General features: G+C 43.8%; 1 protein-coding gene across 1 annotated transcript in view; it reads left to right on the plus strand.

The window, feature by feature from the left end:
• LOC135197144 (general transcription and DNA repair factor IIH helicase subunit XPD-like) overlaps positions 1–18,513 on the plus strand; it is a 38,420-nt gene that overhangs the window by 12,586 nt on the left and 7,321 nt on the right. Inside the window, exons 5-9 of the mRNA XM_064224114.1 lie at positions 350–583; positions 1,305–1,428; positions 1,941–2,037; positions 3,022–3,146; positions 11,740–11,908. Coding sequence (XP_064080184.1) covers positions 350–583; positions 1,305–1,428; positions 1,941–2,037; positions 3,022–3,146; positions 11,740–11,908 — 749 coding nt within the window. The remainder of the gene's footprint in view (positions 1–349; positions 584–1,304; positions 1,429–1,940; positions 2,038–3,021; positions 3,147–11,739; positions 11,909–18,513) is intronic.

An 18,513-nucleotide genomic window follows, 5' to 3' on the forward strand; every position in this document is an offset into this window, starting at 1 on the left:
CTCTGTTTTTTTCCATCTGTCCATCTGCCTGTGGTGTTTGCGCATGGTAACACTGCGTCCCGGGCTTTAACATCCTATTTCGAATATTAACGGTGTAATTCGCATACAGTAAATTATTAAAACACTTTACAGTTGCAAATGTACACCAAGATATCCTTTTATTTACCTAAAACTTACACAGCGTAACTATTTAAAGCCCAGGAAGCAGTGTTACCATGCGCGACCACCACAGGCGGATGGACAGATGGAAAAAAACAGAGTATAGGAATTCTCTCATATATTTTACATGAATTTTTGACAGTTAATAAGTGATTTGCCTTTCTTGATTATTTTCTGTTCTTTTGTACAGGTTAATAAAGCTCGTGATGGCAAGCTTATAGATAGTGGGTGTCATGCCCTCACAGCATCATATGTGAGATCAAGGGCACAGAGAGATGACACAATTCCACAGTGTGATGTTTTCGAAAAGTTTGACCTTCACGGAAAAGAATTCCCTCTCCCTGCTGGATGCTACAATTTAGATGACCTTCGGGAATATGGCCATCAAAAAGGCTGGTGCCCGTATTTCCTAGCACGACACGCTGTAAGTTTTATGTTTTAAGTTCTTCAGAATATAGAACCAATGAGGCTTGTACTCTTTTGTCTAAATATTACTCTGCTTAAATGAACCTTGTGGTTAAGTTTATGATCATTAGACCATATGTAGTAGGCTGAAATCCAAGTGGCTCTATGTGCACTATACTTGGATGATATCCCAATGTTGTAAAGGAGAAATGTGGTCAGAAAGTAATGTATTTGTTATGAAAATCAATCTAACACACCACTAAGGAAGTAGAGGAGTCAGAGAAATACTTATAAGTCTTTTGAGGGGGAACCTTGTAATTATATTTTATAAAAAAAAATACAATATACAAAAGTTTAGTTAAAAATGGACAAAGTGGAGACTGTAAGGAGATGGTAGGTGAAAGGCCCTGGAAAGGAGAGCAGGGGTAAATGATGCATCAAATGACATAGTACAGTGGACAAGGCTATGGTTCAATATTAGTACAATTGCACAGGATACTTGAATAGAGGGAAGATAACTATACGTATAGGCAAGTGATGCCTAACAGTTAAAGATAGTAGGAAAAAGTATTAGGGTTATGTTAGAATATGAACAACTTCCATTACAGAAAGGTTGTAGTTAATGTTAGGATTATATGGGATAATGTCATTAGTTATAACTTTTTTATTGAAAATGGTTTATACTCCCTTGAAATTTGAAGTTCTCGCAAATGAATATTACCCTTATTTTTTCCTTTCAGGTTTTACAGGCAAATGTTGTAGTATACAGCTACCATTATCTGTTAGATCCAAAGATTTCTGAAATTGTATCGAAAGAAATGAAGAGTGAAGCGTGTGTTGTGTTTGATGAAGCGCATAATATTGGTAAGAAGTTGTATTCTCCTCTTTGCTCATGATAAGGAAAATAGAATACATATTCACTTTTAACTTCTTGATAGCCCTGTTCTCTCAGGAAAGAGCATAATTAATTTTTTATTAGCAACAGCTGCAAAAACCATAGCACAAGCATTTATACTCATGCTCAAGCATATTCTGAATCAGTTCAGATGTTTTGATAAGGGTTCTGGGAGAGAGAAGGAAAGGAAGAATTTAATGTCACTTCATTACATGTATGTACATACACAGATGGTGTTAAAGTGCCACTTAAACGTAGTGAAAAGTATTTAGAAACATCTGCTTTATGCATTATTGCATTACAACACTATATATTTTCACTTTTAGATAGGTTTAGGTATTTTATTTGCAAGAAGTACAAAACATGAACGAAATAATTGCATGACATTTTACTAATTTATATGCTGCTTAATTGTTTTGATGGTAATTTTTCCTTTGGTAATTCTCACATAATAGCTTTTTTCTCTTTTTTTTGTTGACAGATAACATTTGTGTAGACTCCATGAGTATCAGTATCAACAGAAAGGTTTTAGACAAAGCCAAAAATTGCATATCCACTTTACATGATCACATTCAGAGGTAGGTTAAATATTTTTCCAGGTGGTTACAATCTTTGATGGAATATAAAACCTGTGAGCATGTAAGAGCTATCCTCAATTTCAGTGTAGGAATTAAGAAAATATTTGTCAGTGTTTTCCTGGCATAACTATTGAATCCCCATGAGCATACGTTTTTTAATGTAACTAAATGGATTTCTATTGTATAATCTTTTGCCTTATGCTGTAAACTTTTATTTATTATTCCCATAACTGTAAAATAGTTTTATGTACAATGTCTGCAGTTGCTAGGTGTAAGATACAAGTTTTATCCTTTTTTTGTTCCCAAGTTGATAAAATGGAATCAGAAAAGTGCTGTACTCTCTTCCTTGAGTACATTACATTAACCTTTATTTTGCTGTATATAAAAAATTGTAAATCTATTTTTGGAAAGAATCTTAAAGGACTTTTAAAAAAGATTAGGGTAGGCTAGTATTATATATCATGGTTTTTTTGTTATGAATAATTGAAGCATTGCCATTTTCAATAACATAATGTATACTATGTACTTACTTGGATGAGGATTAATTCTTTTATTATAAGTCGTACATTGGAAATTAAGTTCCTAAGATCTGTACAAAGAGTATACATTTATACATACAGTGATGAAATATTTGAGCATTCTCGGATAGCTGTTAATTGGTGTTGCTATCCATCCTTGTGTATTTGCTAAGCTTAATTTTTTAAGTGCTATGATTTTAATATTTTTGATGGTAAACACTTTGTGCTTCAATATATAATACACCCAAGGGCTAATATCATACGTGTCGAACAAAGGTCAACAGTGACCTTAATTTTGAACTACATAAGGTAGAGGTTTCATATTTGGTTCACTTACTCTTATCAAGCTTTAGGTAAAATATCAAATATGAATTTGCCATCAGTGGGGATTTTGATGATTTGCAAGCAGCTTGTGCATTCATGTAAAATTTTGTCTAGAAATAAAAATGTAATCTATTCATTCCAGAATAAAGGAATCTGATAGCAATCGTTTGCAAGATGAGTACAACAGATTAGTTGCAGGCCTTCGTCAGGCAGCAAGAAGTGAAGACGTGGTAGCTAATCCAGTTCTTCCTCATGATATAATTGAGGGTTTGTATTTACTTTTGTTGATCATCAACTTTAAGATTTGTCTTCAGAGCATGCACAAATCCCTGCCATTTTGTTTGTTTTGTTTATTTATACTTATTTTATTCAGGCTTTTTTATTATTATTTTATTCAAGTGGTTGTATTATTGTATGAAAACTATTAGATAATGCTTGAGAAGTCATGTACTGTACATGCATTCTGAGGATAGTTGTATGTGAGTAGTATTTCAAGATATGTTAATTCCTGGAAAAATATTAATTCATATTGTACATCAAAATTTATTAGATCAAATGATTGTTATTTGAAGGCAGTGAAGTGGGATTTTCAGTAATTTATCCATACAAAGCGGTCTATTATAGAAATCAATATACTGTACTGTATACCTTACAGCATTTATGTAAAAATCAACAAGTCAAGAGAAAATGTTTGCATGTACAATAATTTTGGAAATTGAATTGAATATGCATTTGATCTAAAGCATTTAGAAGCTTGATAACCTTAAGAAGGTTGCTAAATGAATTTCATGATAGGATATAGTATAGATAATTCAGTGTACAGTACTTACTCCTAAGTGTTGTGTTCAAAGTAACAATTCCTGTAAAAATGTCAGGAATTATCTGAATCAAAAAGGAGTCCTATCTTGTGTACATCTTACAGTTTAATGAAAACAGCTGCAGTTTTATTCAAGATCAGGCCTAACTTGAATAACATCACATTTATTCACCAGTAAGAATAGTGCCCAGCTCCATAGACAATTTGATTTGAAGTCATTTGCTACCATATGGATTGGTTGCCCTCTGCTCCTCAAGCACTCTTGATGACAATAACACTAAGACTTGTGAACCACAATACAATTGCTATCCTGCAGAATCATAACCTCCAGACATGTGATGTGTGAAAACTCGCCATTCTCATGCTCAACATATGCTGGAGCCCTACATGGCTGTAAGTGTAAAGATGGTTATAGAATTCCTTTCATGTAGGTTGTAGGTGTAAAGGGCGTGAAAAGTGAAGGTGGTTCCATCAACACATATCACCCATAGTCCATGGCTGCACATAGAAGGAAGTAAATATCCCTCAGTCCAGTATCTTTCAGCTCTTCCCACTCTCCAGCATTGTTGAAATTAATCCTACACACAGAGAAGGGATAAGGGATTGTGTATCTCCAACCATCTGGCAGCTGTATCTTTTGTTTGATGTTAATTGCAAATGATTCTCAAGAAAATTAAAAGAAGCAAGAGAATTCCTGTTATTTTCAATGGTGTATAATTTTGATCATGAAATATCTAGTGAAACTTAGGAGTACAGGATTTGAAAAACTAGTGTATTGTTAACAGTTAATTAAGAGTCGAGCCCATTGCGTTAAGAATTATTGCTCAGGGGGCTGGTTAACCTACTTTATATATTGCTGTGATGCTGTTTTAATATAAATTAATTAATCAATAGGTAATCCAATAAAATATTTATTTTCATACAATCAACTTACCTGTCAGATATATACATAGCTAAGACTCCGTTGTCCCCGACAGAAATTCAAATTTCGCGCCACTCGCTACAGGTAGGTCAGGTGATCTACCGGCCTGCCCTGGGCGGCAGGACTAGGAACCATTCCCGTTTTCTACTCATATATTTTCTGTCGCCGGTGGTATCAACATCGTTGCTGCCACCTCTTGACTGGAATTCGCTTTTCTAAGCAATTGATCATCTTTTTGTGGACTTTTGGTGACGTACCTGGATCGTTGTTTTGGCATTCGCTACTGTGGACTGGATTTGGACTTGCTTTTTGATTTTTCTTCAGAATGTCTGATTCAAGTGTTTGTGTGAGAATGTGTGTGAATGTAGGCTGCAAGGTGAGGATACCGAAAGCTTCGGTTGATCCTCACACTGTATGTCGCAAATGTAGGGGTTTTGATTGTTCTATTTCTAACACCTGTCATGAGTGTGAGAGGTTGAATGTTGAGGAATGGAAGACTCTAACTTCTTACTTGAAGAAGTTAGAAAGGGATAGAGTCAGAAGGGCTGCATCTAAGATGGCGGGTAGTAGTACAAGGCCTATTGAGCCTTTGGATAATTCTAACTCTTCTCTTAATTATGATTCTGTATCAGGACCCTCACTGGCCGTACATTCAGATTCGGCATCGGAAATTGCTGAACTGAAGGCTACGCTTCACAGGATGAGATAAAAAATGGCTACCATGAAAGGTAAGGACTGTGAAAGTGATTTTAGTGAAGTGAGTGTCCCCCAGTGTTGTGGAGGGGGCGTCTGACCGTCTCTGCGACGCTCCCAGGCCTTAGACCTCTTCCAAGTTTCCCAAGCCCAGAGGAGAAGGAAAGTCGAAAGCCGTACGGAGGTTGTGGAGAATTCCCCCCGGTCAGGCGTCCCTTCAGCAGGTGCTGTATATAGACAGCCTGCTCAGGACCGCTATCGAAAAAGCGTCCTCAGAGAGTGCTTCTCTTCGTCCGCTTCTCCCTCTCCTAAACGAGGGTGGAAGGATTCGGACTTGTCCAGGCCCCTGAAAAGGCACTGGAGAGATCCTGTTTTGGATTCAAGCCCAGAACGCTTTTCGGAAGAAGCGCCTCCTTCTATCAAGAAGGCGAAGAGGGTTTTGCCGTCCCATGATGGGGGCAATACGCCTTCGAGGTCTCCCTCTCCCGTTCAAGAAGACGCAGGAGAAGCGTCCAAGAGGATCATTTTGGCGGTGCAGGAACAGCTGTCCGCCTTAGTAGGAGTCCTTTCGAAGGATCCTCCTCGTAAGAAAGACGTCAGACTGCCGGTCAAGAAGACTCGTCTTCCTTCTCCCACCAGGAGTGAGGCTCCTGTGAGACGTGAGTCTTTTGAGAACTCAGATAGAGACTCGTGGGAAGATTTTGATTCGCCAGGCAAGCGCGTCGCGCCAGCCAAACGCGAGGCGTCCTACAGACGAGAAGCGTCGTCCTCTAAGGTTAAAGAGTCAGACAAGCGAGAAACGCATTACAGACCAGAGGATTCTCCCAGATGGGATACGTCTGCCAGATCAGCAGCTTCAGCCGAGCGCGAGGTATTAACCAGGCGTGAGCATTCAGCCGAGCGTGAGGCTCCAGACAAGCATCTGTCACGCAAGGATGTGGCACCAGGAAGACGCGAGACTTCAACAAGGCACGAAGCGTCAGTCAGGCGCGAGACTTTTGAGAGGCGCGAGGCACCAGTCAGGCGCGAGGCGCCAGTCAGGCGCGAGGCGCCAGCCAAGCGCGAAGAGTCAGTCAGGCGCGAGACGCCAGCCAAGCGCGAGGATCCTGCCAGGCGAGAGGCGCCAGCCAGGCGCGAGGCGCCAGCCAAGCGCGAGGAGCCAGCCAAGTACGAAGAGCCAGTCAAGCATAGGAGCTCTGTACACTCTCTTAGCCCCTCTCCTATTAGGAGTTTGTCTCCAGTAGAGAGAGTGGTTGGACAGGAAGACCCGGAACGGGAAGTGGCCTCTCCTACTGATCCGATTATGGAAGAGGAATCAGAGGACGAGTCTCACGGTAAAGAAGGACTGTCGAACTACAAAGTTTGACAGCTCTCCTTCTCCAGGAATACGGAGATGCATTGATCCCTGCCGCTCCTCCTTCGCCTCGTTCACTGTTTTCATGCTCGAAGACTCCAAAATCGTCGGCTTTCTTGAAGATGAGACCGACGATTTCTATGAAGAGAGCTCTGCAATCGCTGGATAACTGGATGCTAACTAAGAAAGAGCTAGTTAGGACAGTCTTTTGCATGCCTCCCCCTAGACTTACGGGCAAGAGAGGATTTGGTACCAGACTGGGGAGAATATGGGTCTCACTCTCCCAGCTTCAGCTGAAGCTGACTTTTCCAGTCTGGTAGACGCATCCAGGAGACATAGCCTTCACACGGCTAAGATTACTTGGGGACTTTCAGAGTTTGTTGGATCATCTCCTCAAGGGACTATTTCACATTCTAGAAGTCTTTAACTTTCTAGATTGGTCCCTTGGGGTGATGTCCAAGAAGGCTCATGCCCCTGAAGGGCTAGAACCGGATGTACTCCTGGCAATTTTGTCATGTATTGACAAGGCGGTGCAAGACGGCTCAGGGAAGTTTCTTCCTTATTTGGAGCAGGTCTCTTGAAGAAGAGATCTGTGTTTAGCGCTTTCTTGACGAAAGCAGTGTCACATTCACAAAGAGCAGCTTTGTTATTCGCCCCTAGATCTGATTTTCTTTTCCCGTCACAGTTGGTGAAGGATATTTTCCCGATCTCTGACGGAGAAAGCGACTCAGGATTTTCTCCTGCAATCGTCCAGGGAAGAAGAGACCAGTGATGGTGGGAGAAAGAAAGTGGCGTCTACTCCTGTTCGGCCCTTTCGAGGTGGCCCTCCCACTAGAGTTACCGCTAGAAGGAAAACGACCGAGAAGAGAGGTCGAGCTTCGTTCCGCCCCTTTAAAAGGGGAAAGTGAAGTGGCGCTCCTCAAACACCAGTAGGTGCCAGGCTCCGGGGATTTTGCGGAGGCCTGGACTCACATCGACACAGACCCTTGGTCGATGTCGGCTTCTTCAGAAGGGTATCCTCCTCCATCCTTTCCTGGACAATCCTCCCCTGACGTCAACTCCGAGGGAATTGTCCGCCAATTACAAGGACCCTGTGTTGAAAGATACTCTTCAACAAATGGTGGATCAGATGTGGGACAAGAGAGCTATAGAACTTGTGCTGGATCAAAGCTCCCCGGGGTTTTACAATCGTCTTTTCTTGGTTTCGAAAGCCTCGGGGGCTGGAGACCAGTTCTGGATGTCAGCGCTCTGAACAAGTTTGTTCAAAAACAGAAGTTCGCCATGGAAACCTCTGCTTCAGTCCTGGCGGCTCTTCCCGCCAAGGGGATTGGATGGTGTCTCTGGATCTCCAGGACGCCTATTTTCACGTCCTGATCCATTCCTTCGTCGAAGAAGTACCTCCGTTTCATGACGGGGGGAAGGATCTTCCAATTCAGAGCCTTGTGCTTCGGCCTGTCGACGGCGCCTCAGGTTTTCACGAACCTTTTGAAAAATGTGGCGAGATGGCTTCATCTGAAAGGAATCAGTTTATATCTCTATACTAGACGACTGGCTTATCAGACCAAAGTCAGAGGAACAGTGTTTGGAGGACCTGACTGTGACACTAAACCTAATCTAAAGATCTTTAGGATTTACTCGTGAACCTCGAGAAGTCCCAACTTGATCCCCAGCCAGAACTTGGATCTATCTGGGGATTCGGATGGATTCTCGGGGTTTTCGAGTATTTCCTTCTCAAGAGAGACTAGCGAGAGGTTTAGAAAAAGTCTCTCTCTTCTAAGGAAGGAATGGACTTCGGCGAGGGAATGGTTGAGCCTGTTAGGGACCCTTTCCTCGCTCGAGCAGTTTCTTTCATCTAGGAAGACTTCATCTCCGTCCTCTTCAGTTCTTCCTCAGAAGTTCGTGGAACATGAAGACAGGACTCCTCTCGGTACTCTTTCCCATTCCAGATCTGATAAAACGACATCTAGAATGGTGGTTACTCCCACTGAGGGAAAACGAAAGGTACTTCCCTGGAAATACAGAGCCCAAACCTTGTATTGTTTTCCGACGCGTCGGAAAAAGGTTGGGGAGCAACTTTGGGAAAGAGAGAAGTGTCAGGCACTTGGAATGCTCTTCAAGTGTCCTGGCACATAAACTGCAAAGAACTGCTAGCTGTACACCTAGCTCTAAAGAGCTTCGAACCGTTAGTATTGCAACAAAATAGTACAAGTGAATGCGGACAATACAACCGCTCTGGCATACATTCGGAAGCAAGGAGGTACTCACTCGTATGCCCTTTACGAACTCACAAGAGAACTGCTGTTGTGGACATCCCAAAGGAACATCTCTCTCTTGACGAGGTTCGTTCAGGGAGTAAGGAACGTACGAGCGGACAGGCTGAGCAGGAGGAACCAGGTCCTTCATACCGAGTGGACCCTCCACTCAGAAGTTTGCCTCAAGCTCTGGTCTCTTTGGGGAACTCCTCATGTCGACCTCTTTGCCACGTTCCTCTCGAGGAGACTGGAAGCTTCTGTTCAGTAGTAGAAGATCCCAGAGCTCTAGCAGTAGACGCCTTCCTACTAGATTGGTCTCAGGTAGACGTTTACGCATTTCCCCCATTCAAGATTCTAGGACAAGTACTCAGGAAGTTTGTGACTTCAAAGGGGACAAGAATGACCCTGATAGCCCCCTTTTGGCCAGCTCAAGAATGGTTTCCAGAGGTACTGGAGTGGATAGTAGACTTCCCCAGATCCCTTCCACAAAGGAGGGATCTTCTCAGACAGCCACACTTCGAGAGGTTTCATCAAAAACCTCCCCCGCTCTCGCTCTGACTGCCTTTCGACTATCGAAAGACTGGTCAGAGCGAGAGGCTTTTCTAGTAAAGCAGCAAGCTCGATCGCTAGAGCCCGGAGAAACTTCTTCCACTATCCGGGTTTACCAATCCAAGTGGGAAGTTTTTAGAAGGTGGTGTAAGTCAAAGAAGTTGTCCTCCTCCAGTACCTCTGTAACAGAAATAGCTGATTTTCTGTTATTTCTAAGGGAAGAATCGCAGCTCTCCGTAGCACGATAAAGGGCTATAGAAGTATGCTATCGGCCGTATTTAGGAATAGAGGCCTAGATTTGGGAAACAATAAGGATCTGCATGATCTGATTAGGTCGTTTTGAGACCAAGAAGTCTAGAATGACTTCTCCCCCCCCCTAACTGGAATCTAGACGTAGTGGCTGAAGTTCTTGGCTTCAGAGAGATTTGAACCCCTACATTTTGGCCTCGTTTCGTGATTATAACGAGAAAATGTTTTTATTCCTTTTGTCCTCTGGCAACGGCAAAAAGGGTTAGCGAACTGCACGCCCTTAGTGACAAAGTCGGGTTCAATATAGATTCCAGCCTCTGTTCCTTCAAGGAATTATTCTTAGCGAAGAATGAAAATCCTTCGAACCCCTGGCCGAGAAAACTTCGAAGTAAAAGGATTATCGGGTCTCGTCGGCAGGGAACCGGAGAGGTCTCTTTGCCAGTAAGGGCATTAAAGTTTTACTTAAAGAAAAAGGAACAGTTGGGAGGTTCTAGACAAGGCCTCTGGTGCTCAGTGAAGGATCCATCAAGACCTATGTCTAAGAATGCCTTAGCCTTTTTTGTCAGGAACGTAATTATGGACGCTCATAAGGCTTGCACGGATGATTCTTTAAAACTCCTGAGAGTAAGAGCTCATGAAGTGAGAGCAGTGGCGACGTCTCTCTCTTTTCAGAGAAATATGTCGCTGAAGAATATCTTGGAAGCGACATATTGGAGATGTAAGTTCTGTGTTTGCGGCTCACTATTTGAAGGACGTGCGTGTGACCTAGGAAAAATGTTTTTCATTAGGTCCTTTTGTGTCTGCGGGCACAATCCTGGGTACAGGAGCTTACAACAATCCTTAATTTTTTTTTTTACTACTTAAGTCTTATAGCTATATTCTAGACTTTCTGCTGAACAAGAGCAGTTGCCGCACAAGCGGCCAGTCACTTCAGTTCAGTAAGGAACTCTTGTGATATGCTTTGTAATAGATAAAATTTTTTTTTGAAATTATTGTGTGCTTGTGCATTGTGTTTTGAGTTACGGTTGTTGCGAAGAGTTGGGGATAACTCTGAGCAATTTTTAATACTAACATGGTGGTTAGGATCAGGTGGTCGGGATTGATTGTTTGCTCCTTAATAAGGTGTGTTGTCATGTAAGTGGATCAGCACCCATTGACAAAGTCCTTTCAGGCTCTGCCGAGTAAGTGGATAAGACCCCTTCGGCAGACCCACAAGAATTCTTGGCCATAGATCACATATCTCGCTAAAGTTTCTTGAGGTGATGCAGACTACGGGGAAAACACCCACGAAGTCTACCACCTATCAGGTAGGAACCAAGGTTTTTAATTTATACCTACAACAGATGTTGTTTACCTGTCTATTCCAGTAGTAGCTGTCTCTTACCCTCCACCGAAGGGTGCCAATCAGCTATGTATATATCTGACAGGTAAGTTGATTGTATGAAAATGATATTGTTATAATACAATAAAGTTTCATACATACTTACCTGGCAGATATATACATAGCTAAGACTCCGTTGTCCCCGACAGAAATTCAAATTTCGCGCCACTCGCTACAGGTAGGTCAGGTGATCTACCGGCCTGCCCTGGGCGGCAGGACTAGGAACCATTCCCGTTTTCTACTCATATATTTTCTCTTCCACCTGTCTCCATGCGGGGAGGCTGGGTGGGCCCTAATCGTATATATCTGCCAGGTAAGTATGTATGAAACTTTATTGTATTATAACAATATCATAAATCAGCAAAGAATTAAAATACTTTGTAAAAAAACAGAATTAAATTAATATATAAGGTATCAAAGATTGTGCAGCAAAACATTACAGCAGTTTTTTATGTGCTAAGAAGAATTACTGCTAATCTATATAGTTTTCATAATATATATTTAAAGAAATTAACCATCTCATGGAGACTTATGCATCCAACAAGACAACAATACTTTCAAGTTTATATTAACTTTTTTTTTTTTTATCAAATTTAGTTTTATTGTGCCAACAAAACTCTTGATGCTATCTTGTTTCCTTCAGACAATATACCTGGGACGATCAGAACAGCAGACTTTTTTGTATCATTCATGAGGCGCTTAGTAGATTTTCTAAAACATCGACTTACTGTAACCCATGCTGTTCAAGAATCTCCAGCTGGTATACTCAGGGACCTGAAAAATCGTGCATTTATTGAACGAAAACCATTGAGGTAAGCTTTTAAGGATAATTGTTTTTAAAGAGGTTTTCTAACTATTTTTTGTATTGCATTATTTTGATTCAGTTAAGGAAAACTTTTTGACAACTTTGCTTTTGAGTTTTGGAGAGAAATTACTGTAGGGAGGTTTTGATTTAAGTTATTATGTAAAAAGCGTGACAGGTTGTAAAGAATTTATTATGGTTGCATCTTTAGTTACTTCGACATGATGACATAAATTGCACGTTCATAAGATGGACAAACATGAATTGTCATTTGCAGCATGATTGTATGGTTGAGAGATGGAGTCATTCTGAAGAAGGAGCTTAATTAAATTTCACCAGTCGGTGTCCCCACTTCTGTTGGAAGCTTCCTGGCCAAACATGCCTTTCAGGGTACATATTAGGATTACGTAATTATTATTGTTATTGTGGAAAAGTATAAGTAGATCACTGAGGGTAATTAAAACAGAATTTGTAATTATGTATCCTAAGAAGTATTTTCAATTTAGTTGTACAATATGTCGTATAGTAAAGGAAATGGCTATGTGGCTTTTGTGGGAAGGCTGTATTGGGTGAACTTGATACTGTAACGAATGTAACAGATGATGTAAGATATGCACAGGATTTTAAATGTACATTTAAATTTAATGCACAGGATTTGAAATGCTCATCTAAATTTTTGATTCTCGACATGTGTTGCAAGAAGAGTTGAGAGAAGAGAGAGATGGTGAACTGCTTTGTACCAATGGATAAGTCTTGGAGTAAGCGAAGCATTTCTGCATTTATGTTACTTTAAGGAAACACTAGACTGTGAGGCAGGGGTATAGAGGATAGTAGGATTAGCTGCAGAATAGATGAAATGTAGAGGGATAGCGAGACTACTTTCGAAAACATTCCATTAGTAGAGAGAACAAAGACTTTGTATGGTTACTAAGGCCTGTACTACTCTGTGCAGCAAGGAGGTGGTAATTTTGAAAGGATGTGACCATAGAATTTTAAGATATGTGCCCGTAGTAGACAGGGAAGATTGTTTTCTAAAAGAAAAAAGTGGCAGAGACATGTAGTGATATGAAGTTAGAAAATAGACAGATGTTAGACTTTTAGGAATACCCACTCGTGAATAATGTGTACAGTTGAAAGGGAAAAGCTAACTTTAGACAATTATGATGATATTTTATTTGACAAATTAATTTAACTATATGTAGGCTTTTTTGTACATGAACTTTCCTGTCAGACATATACTTAGCTTACGTCTCTGACGTCACGACAGAATTCAAAACTCGCGGCTAACGCGACAGGTAGGTCAGGTGATCTACCTTACCCGCCGCTGGGAAGCGGGTGTAAGAACCAACATACCTTTCTTGCCAGATTTTTTCTGTCGTCGATGTCGACCACACCTGTTGTCGGTACCTCTTGACAGTTGGATTCTTTTCTCGTTTTCGCCCTGGATTGTTTCTACGGACTTTTGGTGAAGTACCCGATCTTTTGGCCTGGCATTCGCGATTTGTGGACAGTTATTGGACTTTTCTTTGGATTTTTCTTGGATTCATGATGTCTGATGTTGATACTAAGAAAACTGCTATGTTTAGAGTTTGTTGTATGACTGAGTGTAAGGTGAGGCTACCGAAAGCTGCGGTAGACCCTCACACGGTATGTTTGAAGTGTAGAGGGAATGAATGCACCTTTAATAATCCTTGTAATGAATGTGAAAAGCTGAATGAGGATGAATGGAAGTCTTTGTCTTCCTACTTGAGGAAGCTTGAAAAGGATAAAGTTAGGAAAGCTTCTTCCAGGAGCAGTAGTAGATCTCGTATTAGCGAGTTGGATATAGATAATCCTATTTTAGAAGTAGCTCCTTTGTCAGTTTCAGCTCCTGCTCCCTGCACCGAAGCCGAAGATGCGCCTTCGGAAGTGGCCTCCATGAAAGCCACCATTCGCAGTATGGAGAGGAAAATCAAACAATTAGAAGGTAAGAGTGATTCCAATAGTGATTTGTGCAGTGAACCCAGTGCAGTGGAGGGTGCGTCTGATCGGCTCCCTAATGCTTCCAGGCCTAGACCTCTTCCAGACTCCCAGTCCCAGTGGAGGAGGAAAGTCGAAAGCCGCAGGAAGGTTAGGGAGCATCCCCAACGGTCAGGCGTCCCCTCGGTAGCTCCTGTTGATCGTTCCCAGGCTACCTTGGATCGCTCCAAGAGAGAAATATTGCGCCAATGCTTCTCGTCTTCGCCTTCGCCTTCTCCTAAACGAGGATGGAGCTCTTCGGAAGCCTCGCGCCCTTCGAAGAGAGCCTGGAACGCTCCCTGCGCCCGCCCTTCCAGCCCTGAAGTTTTTTCGGAAGAGCCTGAGGTGGAAGCGAAGAAGCGTAAGAGATCTCAGGAGTATCGTTCCCGAGCGGAGATCGAGCCTCGTCACCTGTTCACGATTTTTGTGAATTCTCCTGCAAGGGTGTTGGCTAACCTTCAGGCGCAGATTTCGGCTCTGGCTGGCTCTCTTTGCGTGTCTTCTCGTCGTAGGAAGGACTCTCGCTTCCTGTAAAGAAGTCCAGGCTCCCCTCTCCTGACTCTCGCTATTCGACGGAAGCGGCGCGCTCACCTGTGCGTTCGGATTCTCGCAGGAGGCTTTCTGCTTCGGACAAGATCACATCTGCGTCTAAGCGCCATTCGCCTGACAGACAGGTTTCTCTTCGGACAAGGAGCAAACTGCGCGTAGGAGATCTTCACCCTACAGACGCTCTTCTCGAGACAGGGTCGCTCCCCTTGACAGGCGCCAAGAGCCTAGTAGGCGCTACTCGCCTCGTAGCCGCTCCTCGTCTCGCCTCCACTCTCCGGTTGACAAGCGCCCTAAATCGGACAGGCGCCCTTCGCTGGACAGGCGTCAAGAGCTTGTTAGGCGCGTTTCTCCTGGCAGGCGCTCTTCTCCCGACTTTCACTCTCCTCGAGTCAGGCGCCGAGAGCCTAGCAGGCGCTTCTCCCCTTGTAGGCGCTCACCTAGTAGGCGCTCGTCGCCAGAGATCCTCTCGCCTCGTATGGCAGGCGCTGTTGCGCCTGGTAGCCGCTCTCCTTTGGATAGGCGCCAAGAGCCTGATAGAAGTTCTTCTTCAAACAGGCGCTCTGCGCCTGACTGCCGACTTACTCCTGTTAGGCTCCAAGAATCTGGGAAACGCACTCCTCCAGACAAGAAGGATGTTGCAAGTAGACACATTTCTGAAGCATTGTCTCCAAGACGTATACGTCTTACTTCCTCTAGAGACTCTTTTAAGAATAGTCGCGCCTCTAAGGATCATGAGGGCTCTTCAGCTCAGGAAGAACAGGACCCCTCAGAAGAAGAAGGACAAAAGACTCCTCTGTTTCCTCCTATAAGAGGCTGACAGAGTTACTCCTGCAAGAGTTTGGAGATATCCTTTCTCCTGTGGCTCCCCCTTCTCCTCTTTCGTTATTCTCCACTTCGAAGACGTCGAAGGCTTCGTCTTGTGTAAGGATGAAACCTACTGTTTCCATGAAGAAGGCGCTTAGAGGTTTTGGGGAATGGCTCCTTTCTAAGGAAGAGAAAGGGAAGACGGTTTTTTCTTTCCCTCCGTCTAAACTGACTGGCAGATTGGGATTCTGGTACGAATCGGGAGAACCTTTAGGCCTCGCTCTCCCTTCGTCTGCGGACTCGGACTTCTCTTCATTGGTGGATTCTGCTCGTCGTTCCGCCCTCTTGTCCGCCAAGACTACGTGGGGAATGAACGAACTTGACCACCTACTGAAGGGAATGTTCCGAGTCCTGGAAGTTTTCAACTTCCTTGATTGGTCTTTAGGTGTTCTGGCTAAATAAGAGACCAGACCCCAGATTCTCTGTCTCCTGAAGATCTTAACTGTGTCCTCACTTGCATGGATAAAGCAGTGAGAGACGGATCGAGTGAAGTCTCCTCACTGTTTGGAGCTGGAGTGATTAAGAAACGGTCTGTCTACTGTTCGTTTCTCACGAAGGCAGTGTCACATGCGCAAAGGGCCTCGCTTATGTATGCTCAACTCTCTCCTCTTCTGTTCCCCAAGAAAATTATTCAAGATGTCTCGAGTGCCCTTTCAGCTAAGGCTACTCAGGACATGTTAGCCCAGGTGGCCAGGAAACCTCGCTCTGTCTTCCAACCCAAGGCCAAGAAAGAGACTCCTCTGAGACAGGAGCCCTTTCGAGGAGGACCCGCTGTCAGAGGTTCTGCAACCAGAGGGACTAGACCTTTTAAGAGAGGTAAAACCTTCTCTAAGTCAGTCAGAGGGAAGAAATAGCGATCAAGGACTCCAGACATCAGTGGGTGCCAGACTACTGAAATTTGCCGACGTCTGGGCCCACAAAGGGGCAGACAATTGGTCCCTATCGATTGTCAGCAAAGGATACCTCATTCCCTTCTCGTCAAGACCACCATTGACGACAACTCCGAGGGAGTTGGTAGCCAAGTACAAGGACCCCATCATGAATCAAGCCCTTTCTCTAGCAGTAGATCTCATGCTAGAGAAGGAGGCTATAGAACTAGTGAAAGATCCCCGCTCTGCGGGCTTTTACAACAGACTATTCCTAGTTCCGAAGAACTCAGGAGGATGGAGACCGGTGTTGGATGTAAGCGCCCTGAACGTCTTTGTGGAAAAGAGGAAGTTCGCCATGGAGACAACTTCCTCAGTGTTAGCGGCTCTTCGTCCAGGGGACTGGATGGTGTCTCTAGACCTTCAGGACGCTTACTTTCATGTGCCGATCCATCCTTCTTCACGGAAGTATCTACGATTCATGATGGGAGGAAACATCTTCCAATTCAAGGCCTTGTGCTTCGGCCTATCGACTGCACCCAAGTTTTCACGGGGTTAATGAAAACGTGGCGCAGTGGCTACATTTGGAGGGAGTAGAGGGTGTCGCTTTATCTCGACGACTGGCTAATCAGAGCAGAGTCTCAAGAAAGATGTCTGGAGGACCTTCAAAAGACCCTTACATTGGCAAGTTCTCTGGGACTTCTGGTGAACTTCCAGAAGTCTCAATTAATCCCCAGTCAAGAGCGGATCTATCTGGGGATTCGGATAGCTTCTCTGGCTTTTCGGGCTTTTCCGTCGCCAGAGAGGATAGCTCGTTGCTACGAGAAAATAACGACCTTCCTAGAGAAAGATGCATGCACAGCGAGGGAGTGGATGAGTCTGCTGGGGACACTCTCCTCGCTGGAGCAATTCGTTTCTCTAGGAAGGTTACATCTCAGGCCTCTACAGTTCTTCCTATACCAGAACTGGAGGCGTCTCTCCCTAGATCTGGAGTTCTCCTTCAAGATCTCAAGGGGAATCAAGAGAGACCTTCGGTGGTGGAACAACCCACTTCGTTTTGTGGAAGGAATGTCTCTTTACATGCCGAACCCCAGCCATGTGTTGTTTTCCGACGCATCGGAAGCAGGTTGGGGAGCGACGCTCGGGACAAGAGAAGTGTCAGGCACCTGGAAGGGGGATCAGGTGTCCTGGCACATCAACAAGAAAGAGTTGATGGCAGTCTGGATGGCATTGAAAGCCTTCGAACCCCACGTCCGAAATGCAGTAGTGCAGGTCAAATCGGACAACACAACAGCCTTGGCGTACATCAAAAAACAGGGGGGGACGCACTCCTTCTCCCTGTACGAAACAGCAAGGGATCTTCTGCTGTGGTCTCAAACAAGGAAGATCAGTCTTCTCACCAGATTCGTACAGGGAGAAAGGAACGTCAGGGCCGATCTCCTGAGCAGGAAGAATCAACTCCTGCCTTCCGAGTGGACCCTCCATTCAGAGGTATGCCAAGACCTGTGGAGAAGATGGGGCAGACCTCACATCGATCTCTTTGCAACAGCAAAGAACGCAAGAATCGAACTTTACTGCTCCCCGATCTCAGACCCAGGAGCAGTATCAGTGGATGCGTTTCTCCTAGATTGGACGGGGCTAGACGTCTACGCCTTTCCCCCCTTCAAAGTACTGGGACAAACCCTCAAGAAATTTGCTATCTCGGAGATGACAAGAATGACGCTAGTAGCTCCGTTCTGGCCCGCCCAAGATTGGTTCACAGAGGTACTGGAATGGTTGGTGGACTTTCCAAGAGCACTTCCACTAAGACAAGATTTGCTCAAACAACCCCACTTCGACAGGTATCACAGAAACCTCCCCGCTCTCAATCTGACTGGCTTTCGACTGTCAAAAGTCTCGTCAGAGCGAAGGGGTTTTCGACAAAAGCTGCTAAGGCTATCGCCTCAGCTAGAAGACCTTCGACCCTTAAAGTCTACCAGTCGAAGTGGGACGTCTTTCGCCGGTGGTGCAGGAACCAGAAGTTTTCCTCTTCCAGTACCTCTGTGACTCAGATAGCAGATTTCCTAGTTTTCCTCAGAGAAAAATGCGGTTTGGCAGTATCTACTATCAAAGGATACCGAAGCATGCTGGCTGCGGTGTTCAGACATAGGAATTTAGATCTTTCGAATAACAAAGATCTTCATGATCTTTTAAGATCTTTTGAATCTTCCAAGAAAACTTCGAACGAAGTTCCAAGTTGGAATCTGGATGTGGTTCTTCGTTTTCTGAGGTCCGCTAGGTTTGAACCACCACATTTAGCCTCCTTCAAAGATCTCACGAGGAAAGCTCTCTTTCTCAT

The sequence above is a fragment of the Macrobrachium nipponense genome, chromosome 18 (genome assembly GCF_015104395.2).
Source record: "Macrobrachium nipponense isolate FS-2020 chromosome 18, ASM1510439v2, whole genome shotgun sequence".
NCBI classification, from domain to species: domain Eukaryota; kingdom Metazoa; phylum Arthropoda; class Malacostraca; order Decapoda; family Palaemonidae; genus Macrobrachium; species Macrobrachium nipponense.